Consider the following 10506-nt stretch of genomic DNA (forward strand, 5'->3'; position numbering starts at 1 on the left):
TATCAGTGAGGGAAGAAACCTATCAACCAGAACCAGGCCAATACAAGGGAGCACAACATAATTAACGTTGTTAAAAACAAAAGACTTCTCTTTTTGCTTTTGGGCAAATTTGTGATTTTTACAGGTGCTGGATACACTGTTTTTCTTCTGTACATCATCATCTGTTTATCATCTGGGTCCTCATGAACTGCGCATTATTAAAAATGTTTCATACTTCTAATTCACTAAATCCGCCTCCGGTTGGATAATATATTTTCTGAAATACCAGTTATGTAACACACTTAATGTGCTGGATCTTTTTGTGCTCAAAATGTACAGGCAGTTTGCATTGAAGCAGATTTCAGCATTGAAGTATGATGACCTTGGTACTTTTTTACAATGAATAGCTGAAAGATAAGCATCATGGAAGATTCTGTTAATTCTTAAGAATGTGCAGATTTCTCATTCATTCACCATCCCTTTCCTTCCCTTGTTCTTTCTCTTCACAGGAAAGGGGGATGTGTTTGGTGACGTTTTCTGGAAGGAGGTGACACTAGCTCAGGCTTGTGCCAATGTCCGGGCCTTGACCTATTGTGATCTCCACGTCATCAAGCGTGATGCCCTGCAGAAAGTCCTGGAGTTCTACACAGCATTCTCCAACCACTTCTCCCGCAACCTGCTGCTCACCTATAACCTCAGGAAAAGAGTAAGTGCACTCTCTCATTGACTCTCTAGTCTCTGTTAACATCTTGAGGGGTGAAGACTGATATTGCAACAGAGAACTCTATGTCCTGTTCTGTTTGAAACAAGGGTAATGCCATGTATACTTCTCTCTGGCCCTATACATTTAATCAGCAGAAATAATAACGATATGGCTATTTGAACAAACATTCCAAAAATACAGTGCCCTCTGAAATGATTTGTGTAGAAAAGCATTTCTTTAAATTTGCTTGATAGTCAACATTTTGGATTTAAAATAAAGCAATTAATCTGATGTTCAATTCTACATTCTCAGCTTTTATTTTAGGGTATGTCTGTACATATTTTCTTCACAATTTAGACACTGACAAGGTTTAGGGGCAAGTTGCTTGAAAGGTGTTTGGGGTTATTTGGGTGTGTTGCATCATGTCAATTCTGCAAGCATAAGAGTTGTGAATGTCTAGTCTTTTTTCTTGGCTTTGCATTTGGCTTTGGAGTCACCTACTGCTATCTCTCAACACAAGGGCCTAAAAGGATGCAGTAAATGTAGATTAGTAGATTAGCATCACTTCTCCAACAAACTTCAAAATGTGCTACATTAAAACAGAGAGTGAATGTTATATACCAGATGATATGCACTCAGAACCCTTTGCTTTCAGAACAGCCTGAATTTTGTGGCAAATATTCTACAAGGTGCTGGAGGCATTCCACAGGAATGTTGGTCCTTGCTGAAGTAATGGCAATAAACAGGTGGTGCAAATTGGACATCCCAAATTGTGTTGAGGTCTGAAGACTGTGTAGGCTACTTAAGTATTCTGAACTTGCGATAATGCTTCAGCAACAATTCTTAGACAGTATATGCTTTCTGATATAGACCATACTCCTGCTGGAAGTATCTGTGTGACAAAGTGTAGCCATGAAGGGATCCTATTAGACATAAAGTGACAATTAAAACATTTTATGAAATATATTTTGCCGGAAATAATACTTCGTAACGAACTTCCTTACCTGTAAAGGGCCTCTAAACAAAATATCCACTTTACACCCTCGGGCTTGTCTTTTAAAGTGCATGAATGGAGTGGGATATGTATTGTTATGTGAAAGATCCACTACGCATATTATTTCACATTGGTCAGAACTGATACAATGGTGTTTGAGTAATCAATTTTATATGAATAATTTGACATGATTAGTAAAACCTATGCAAAAACATTAATGATTTTATGGGCACTTAACATTGCATTGGATCAGACTTTTAGTGGCTTTTATCCTTTACCTATGGCATGAGCTTGAGCTATGAGTATCTTTTTGCATGGCTTACACCCACTCAAAGCCTCATGGAAAACAACTAGATAATGTGACTACTGTATTAACCATGTTCATCACTGAAAACACAGCATTTTATTGTATACACCAAGTTGAAGGAAACAGCATGCTAGGAAAACGAAATGTTAAACAGGAGGACATGGCTGCTTCATCAGTAGGCACTTTTACTTCATCAGTGTGCACTCTGCTGTCCTGCTTCATGCAATTCTTCATGCAATTCAAACTTCGGTGTCAATTCAAGTTAAATTGGTGAGACTGTGGAAACAACCTGGGGTGGTGATTGTTAGCTCACACCGGGGCAAGTAAACAAATGTAGGTAGAAACGCTGTCTTCTCAACATTCATGTCCCTAAAAAAAAATCACAATTACAGCTTCCATTTTAACAAACATGTGGGACATGTAAATTAAACTACCTAAATACTCACTTTATTGGGATATCCAATGACATGTGTAAGCAGAATTTTGCCGTAGATGGCAGCTTCTCAGTAAATGAATCGATCAGCGCTTCCTCTGCCTTCCTGTGGAATTTGCCCCTCTACTGGCCCATGTACATTATGAAAGTACTGTTATAACTTCACCTAGAGAATCTGGTCCTTGAGAAATGTCGGCTGTGCAACCTAACAATTTCCCAACACAACTAGATTTTTTTTCACTGACTTCTACTGCATATCTAATTATGGTTCACAATCAGCGTTCTTAGACATGATGCCTGCATCAATGCAATTGCTTTGTTTAATCTACTTTAGAAAAACACTCAGGTACATAAGCCTATTTACCCACGCACTGATTGTGTTAGGTAACCAGAGGGGTTAATTGTGCTAATGCTAGAGCCTGCTGTAAGGTCCATCTCATATTATTCTTAATCAAATGATTAAAAGCTAATAACATTTTAAATGTATTTTATTTTTGATAAAATGCACTGTAAACCAAATCAACCAGTGAAACAATCTATAATATCTCCATCTTTAAACAATTCAAATAGCTGAGCGAAAATTGCAAATGTAGGAAAAAATGGGAAGCACTTAGGGAAAGCCTTGATAATGAATCAGGGCTTTATTTAGGTGGTATGGGACCTTTAAGTTAAGAAAACTTGTCTTAGGCATAAATTGTTCATTGATTTCAATGACAAAATGTAAGAAAAATGTATTCACAAATGTTGAATCCATAAATCTCTGGTGAGAACAATGAACCTAAGTATAAGACTTGTAAAAATCATACACTGATTTTGTAAAACAGTAATGAATAAAATCATGCATAGTTGTAATCCTACTAAAACATTTTGAAGGGAACATTGAAAACCAAAGTCTGTCCACTAAATCAGAATGGAACAGTACATCTTTGTGAGGCAGATTGCCTTTGCATTTTCCACCCACAAAGGCTCTTGAGATTTACATAAGACAAGACCATGACATTTTAGAAGAGGAAGTTACTCAGGTGGTGAATGTGATGGAAAGTCTGCCTTGGCTATTGTGAGAAGTTCTCCTCAGTTCCGCTTTACCATTAATCTTACTTGAATCCTTGTTCAGAGAAATAGGAACTGTGAAATACCTCCAGTTTTGGATTCATGTGAAGGAGCAAGGGGCTTTACACAAAAGGTTTCGGATTGTATAACACAATATGAAAATACACCGATCAGCCATAACATTATGACCACCTGCCTAATATTGTGTAGGTCCCCCTTTTGCCACCAAAACAGCCCTGACCCGTCAAGGCAAAGACTCCACTAGACCTCTGAAGGTGTGCTGTGGTATCTGGCACCAAGACGTTAGCAGCAGATCCTTTAAGTCCTGTAAGCTGCGAGGTGGGGTCTCCATGGATCAGACCTGTTTGTCCAGCACATCCCACAAATGCTCAATTGGATTGAGATCTGGGGTATTTGGAGGCCAAGTCAACACCTTGAACTCGTTGTTGTGTTCCTCAAACCATTCCGGAACCATTTTTGCTTTGTGGCAGGGTGCATTATCCTGCTGAAAGAGGCCAATGCCATCAGGGAATACCGTTGCCATGAAAGGGTGCACATGGTCTGCAACAATGCTTAGGTAGGAGGTACGTGTCAAAGTAAAATCCACATGAATGGCAGGACCCAAGGTTTCCCTGCAGAACATTGCCCAAAGCATCACACTGCCTCCAATGGCTTGCCTCCTTCCCATAGTGCATCCTGGTGCCATGTGTTCTCCAGGTAAGCGAAGCACATGCACCTGGCCATCCACGTGATGTAAAAGGAAATGTGATTCATCAGACCAGGCCACCTTCTTCCATCGCTCCGTGGTCCAGTTCTGATGCTCATGTGCCCATTGTAGGTGCTTTCGACAGTGGACAGGGGTCAGCATGGACACCCTGACTGGTCTGCACTGTGTGTTTTGACACCTTTCTAATCAGTAAGAGCATTCACTTTTTTAGCAATTTGAGCTACAGAAACAGAAACGTCTGCTGGATAGGACCACACGGGCCAGCCTTCGCTCCCCATGTGAATCACTGAGCCTTGGCCGCCCATGACCCTGTTGCCAGTTCACCGCTTTTCCTTCCTTGGACTTTGATAGGGACTGACAACTGCAGACTGGGAACACCCCACAAGGGCTGCATTTTTTCGAGATGCTCTGACCCAGTCGTCTAGCCATCACAATTTGGCTCTTGTCAAAGTTGCTCAGATCCTTACGCTTGTCCATTTTTCCTGCTTCTAACACAACAGGTGCCATGATAACGAGATTATCAGTGTTATTCACTTTCCCTGTCAGTGGTCATCATGTTATGGCTGATCGGTGTATTATCTATGTAATAATTGGTCATTCAACCAGCTCAATTACACATATAGCTTAATAAAGTGAAAGTGGTCTAAAATTTAAAAAGCATGGGCTAAATTCCCAAAGACAACCGGAGTGAAGAAAAATCTTTAGATTCTCTGAAATAGGGCCCAAACCAAAAATAATGGTGCAAAACCTGTATACCTGGTATACAACCAGACCTTAAAGAGGTTAATAAATACTTTTCTGACTGGCTGGTCATGGTTCATGGTTCGGAGTATGGACCACCAGTGGCAAGGTTAAAGACAAGGTTAAAGCTGAGCCAGGTAGTCTGGCCAACGCAGTTTACGCAAGTCAACCAACAGGGGAAGTAAATGCTACAATCATATTCCCTTTTATGGTATATTATTACTACTGCAATACAATAACTAAATGCCACTTTTATGTTATGCTATAATGACAATTACTGCTACAACAGCTATAAAAGTCTACCACTGTTAACAACAGCAACACCAGCAGTTTCGACAAGACAAATCCCATGTACCTGCTCTGCATCTGACAGTGTAGGCTTATTAACTAGTGGGCGGTTATTGTCTGGCAACACCAGTCTCTCTCTCGATCTTCCTACAACTCGTCTGTTCTCCGCTTTCTTTCCTGTGGTTTCCTCTTCACCCCTCGTGGCCCGGTCACTGCATCTCCCTTCTCCCGATCGATCTGAAACCCAGCCTGCTGCATGGGACCTGTTCTGCCTCACTGCAAAAAATGATGTCCTGTGTGAGAAATGACCCTGACTCGCTTGAGTAGGTACAGTGTTTGTGTCCCACTTCCATTACCCGACACTGCACTCGCCTCACAGGACAGTTCTTTTGACACATTAGGATGAAAAAAATCGTTCTTAAGGTTCCTATATTTGTTTTACCAATCAATAACATATACATGAATTATCAACATATTGCCTTAAGAAATGATCTATAACATTTACTATACTATAACATTAAAGAACCATTAAAACAATTCTGTTCTACATTATTGACTAACGACTATGTTGTTCTTTATGTTAATTTTATACCTAAAAATATTACAAATACCCGTTTAGTCAATAATGGTTCTAACGACACATTACTTGATTGGTACATTTACAGTTGCAGATCAGATAAGTAACTTAACAGACAATGATGAAATAGGTATGGATGACATGTTTGATGCCAGAAAGATCCTTTGGGAAAGCCACTGCAGTCTTCATGACCACGTTACACTACAGTATTCTGAGGAGGTGGATTCACAGGAGTCCGAGGTCTTTTACTGCACTGGCTACAGAGACATTTTGTTGAATGTTAAGTCTTAAACAGTTTCATTCTTACTAACTTTCATAGTCAATTATTAGCCAATATGAAGTGTATTAATACGCAAAATTCTGGTGTAGTTGGGAGTAACAGTTCTCATGACCATAGATGTATTTTTCTAAATTACACAGATGATTGGAAGAAATAGCCTTTGCCCTGCTTCCCACTTAGAAGCACCCACATCATGTGATGCATTCCATTACCTTGTTCCTCAGGTCAAGGTGTTAAAATCACAGCACTCCACTCTGCTGAAAAACACAAGAGCAGCAGTTAGGTATTTGTGGGATTGTATGATGAATACACAAATGTCATAAAAGTTGTAGCATTTTGGAGCACTCTCTGGATGAAGGTCCGAATGTGTATTAGTCATAGGCTGCCTCTGGAGGGATGTCTAAACCTGTATCTGCATGCTTGACAGGATGTTTTGGGATTTTCATTGGGACCAGCAGTTTCCAGTGACTTACCAAGCTTAAAGCAAACTTGAATTAAATTATTGCTGAAGGTATGCTTACCCAATTCACTCTGAAATGTCTGATGTAACAAGATAAATACTCGATTAGACAGATACAATGTCAAGGTTTCAAATGAATTCCCCTGGAAGCATATCTGTGCTGCAATATTCTCTTTGATGATAAGCTCATCGGAATGTACATTACCTTGGTTGAAGAGATTGTTAAAAACTGTATTGCCACCAAATGTATGAAAATGTGACAGATGTGGTACAAGAGCAATGTACACTGCTCAAAAACATTATCGAACACAATCATCACAGTATAACACCAAGTCAATGAAACTTCTGGGATATCAATCTGTCCTGTTAGGATGAATAAGTGACTGTGAATCCATGTCACCTGTTTTGGTGCAAATGAAAGTGACAACAGGTGCACTGGAGAGGCAAAAGCAAGACAACCCCCAATAAGGCACACCCTAAGTGAGTTGGAAGAACATATTTGAAAAAACTAAAACAGCAAATGAAAACAATGTTTAGCATTAGGTTTATTAAGTTACGTTCAGCATTAGGTTTAACATTGCTGAACGTTTCTGAAAACTACATTTTGGTTAGTACTCGTCATCACCTAAACCACACCCATAATACATGAATGTGCGTTGATTAGCCCAAGTAAACAGTAGCTGGCTCCAAACATAAGCCTACTCAGCCTGACCAGGCTAATATCCATGTAGCTTTTAAATGTGCATGTAGGATCAGATGACTGTGTGTGGATTTACAGACCATTCAAGATGTGGATGTTACTTTAAAAAAAATACATTCTCTTGAGAAAGAAAACACAAACAGGGTTTTTTAGAACATTTACACTTGCATCGATTAGGCATGTTGATGTATATTATGGATTCTTTGAACATGAGCACTAAGTTCCATAGACATTTTAGTTAAGAATACTTTGACAGTTGGGTAAACAAAACAAGTGTACTACTTGCATAATTGCACAGGATGTCTTGGATAAAAAGTTTAATGGCCTGCATCTCCATATAAACAGGTCCACAAGTGGTCATATCCTGAGATGCTTATCACAGAGAAATTGAGATGTACACATTGTGTAAAAGATTGTTATTCTGACCAACCAAATATCTTAGGAGGCAAAGGGAGGTTTTACAGTTTCATTCAGTGTATTTCTCCTTAAAAATGGAACTGTCCAAAAACATTTCCATTTACTGGTGTCCTGTTTTCTTGGTACAGATTGTGTTTCGGAAGATCAGCGATGTGAAACGAGAAGAAGAGGAGATGCTTAAGAGGAAGAATGAGGCCCCTTTGAATCTCCCTCCAGACCACCCAGTCCGTCGCCTCTTCCAGCGCTTCCGGCAGCAGAGGGAGGCACGCCTGGCAGCGGAACGAGCGTGTCAGGGGGATTCACCGGACGTGGAAAGAGGCATTGTCCACCTGGAACAAACCAAGGTCCGCGAGGTCCTTGCTTCCACAAGCATCATCACTGTTACCGAGAGCCCTGCTACTCCCAAAGCCTTGTCTGCTTCATCCTCCAGGACCTCTAGTCGAGTCATACTTCATGCCCCCGCCGTCCAAAACGGCAATCTCATAGGCTGCAAGTCAGCAGAGGCTCCACCCAAGACATCAAAAGGCTGGGGTCGTTTCAAGGAGTCCGTTGTGAAGGCAGAGTCGTGGAGCAGTGTTTCTAAGGCAGAGTCCATGGAGACCTTGCCGGAGAGGACTAAGTCTCATGATGAGAATTCTCTCAAGAAGACGGACTCTTGCGACAGCGGTATTACTAAGAGCGACCTGCGCTTGGATAACATGGGAGAAGCAAGAACTCCGCAAGAACGGAGCCCTGTACAGTCAGAAGGGAAGCTTTATGTCTGTCCAATGCCTAAACAGACGATGCATGCTTCTTTTCTGGAGCTTAAGCAAGAACTTAGGGGAGACATTAAGTCTCTTTATGACCGCATGGCAGTGCTGGAAGCCCAGCTGACTGAGATGCTTCAACTGCTCAAATCCAACAAGGCCACAGGTTCGAGAAAGGCCTCTCGCTCATCTAGTTTCTATGAGATGTCACGAGCAGCATCCCCGGAGTCAGATAAAGATCAGGATGACAGCTTTTCAAAATCTTGATGTTCTGCAAGGTTTGTCAGTCAATGGGATGTATAGTGTAAATGCATCCAGGAGGTCCACTGGGAAAATATGGAAATATCTTGGAAGTGTTATGAATTGATTTTACGGGCTTCGTTGCCCTTGTTTTTTGGGTGGGGGCATATTAATTGATCTACATTTATATAATCTCTGCGCCCTGAGGCATATACATACTGTGCGCATTCCATGGGTTAAAAAATAGCAAAATGAATGCATGTTTTAAAAAAAATTTGACCTGCTTTACTTTAGAAAGGGAAAAAAGTCATATTTTTCATGGTAAAATGCTGCAATGGCACCAGCAGTGTTGCAATGTTGCATACCCACAACAGATGTTTTAATAATTCAAATTAGCAATAATATTTGATTGCATCAAGCTTTTCACCAGGTGTCAAATCTCTTTGTGTTGCAGGATTGTGATGATGTGGTCATGATAATATGAGTGAATTTAAGCAACAGAGAAGATGCGCATTTCAAAAATGGCATTGTTCATAAATTATTTAGCTTTCCTGATGATTTAATCAAAGGTTCATGCATTTACTTGTTTTGTAAATGAGGACAGATTGTTATGTTGTATATCTATTCGGTAGTTGGTAAATGAATGTGAGCACAGCTGCAGAATACATGAAAGCAAACCATGTGTGATATGGGAAGCTTGGTATCTCTATATGTTTGGCCATTGCAACTGTACGTTGCAAAATATACACCAAAAACACACGTTGGAGACATTTTAAAGTGCACCTTTTCACCCCATCCAAGTGTTATGTTCTTTGGTTTTTTAAAGCAACACAAAACTACCTTGAATGCACTGTGGCTTGTTAGTTGCACCATTGCGCGCTCCTAGTGGTATTCAAATGAAGGGGGAAACCATGACTGGAAACATTCAATGTATGGTAGAAACCACTATTTATTTTTTTACCAGATTTTGTCTATTTCTAATAAACATCCACTTTGAATTGTCCAAGGTGAACTCATCATTAATATATCTTGCCCATGACACCTTAATGTGCATTTTGTTTCATCAGTGCTGATGTAATATGCAAACTATTGCCATTTACTGTATATTGTGTCTGTTAAATGAGTAAAATACGATACTTGTATGTGGCATTTATGGATAATGCACAAGGAAATTCTCTGTTGCACTATGGTAATTTATAGCGACAATGTTTTCCATGCATGACAACTGAAGCTGAATTTTCCTTCATCAATAATAATTACATTGAAGTTGAATCAGTTTTTCCCCAATGCGGAGTTTCTCATCTGTCATTTTATTAAATTAACAACTTTACCTATGTTGCTGTCTTGAGTACGCTCCTTACGTATTCAGGCAATAAGTAAAAAAATTGAATTGGTAAAGAAATGTTTGGATACATTATTTTATTTGAAGCCTTGTGTGCATGATTGCACATTGTTTGCATTTGACCTTAAAACTGTAAGAATATCATGTATACACTGTTTCAGGATTTCAGATTTACTCAGATACTAATAATGAATAGTAATTTACCAGTAATGTACATGTTATTGTATTCACAGCTTGTTGGCAATGATGAATGTCTTGGCAAGAACAAAGATGAGTATTTGTGAAATATTCATAATAAAGGCTTTTGTACTTTGAATACATCTTTGAAATTGGTAGGACTTCATTGTACTACATTCAACTAGACAAACTTGAGGGTGTAAAGACATATGCAATAAATACATATTCATTGCTTGCTATTATTAGAGACATTTTCTAGGGATTTCATCCCTTTTTAGATTACATTTTAAAGCTGTAAAATGTGAAGCCTTTCACTAATGACTGTAGAAATAATCTGAAACTGCT

General features: G+C 39.6%; 1 protein-coding gene across 4 annotated transcripts in view; it reads left to right on the plus strand.

The window, feature by feature from the left end:
* kcnh1b (potassium voltage-gated channel, subfamily H (eag-related), member 1b) overlaps nt 1-10302 on the plus strand; it is a 45279-nt gene extending 34977 nt beyond the window's left edge. For all 4 annotated transcript variants that reach the window (XM_034294357.1, XM_010898582.4, XM_010898583.4 and 1 more), the window contains 2 exons: nt 489-685; nt 7785-10302. In XM_034294357.1, coding sequence (XP_034150248.1) covers nt 489-685; nt 7785-8669 — 1082 coding nt within the window. In that variant the 3' untranslated portion in view covers nt 8670-10302. The remainder of the gene's footprint in view (nt 1-488; nt 686-7784) is intronic.
* The last annotated feature ends 204 nt before the right edge of the window (nt 10303-10506 follow it).

The sequence above is a fragment of the Esox lucius genome, chromosome 9 (assembly GCF_011004845.1).
Source record: "Esox lucius isolate fEsoLuc1 chromosome 9, fEsoLuc1.pri, whole genome shotgun sequence".
Classification (NCBI taxonomy): Eukaryota; Metazoa; Chordata; class Actinopteri; order Esociformes; family Esocidae; genus Esox; species Esox lucius.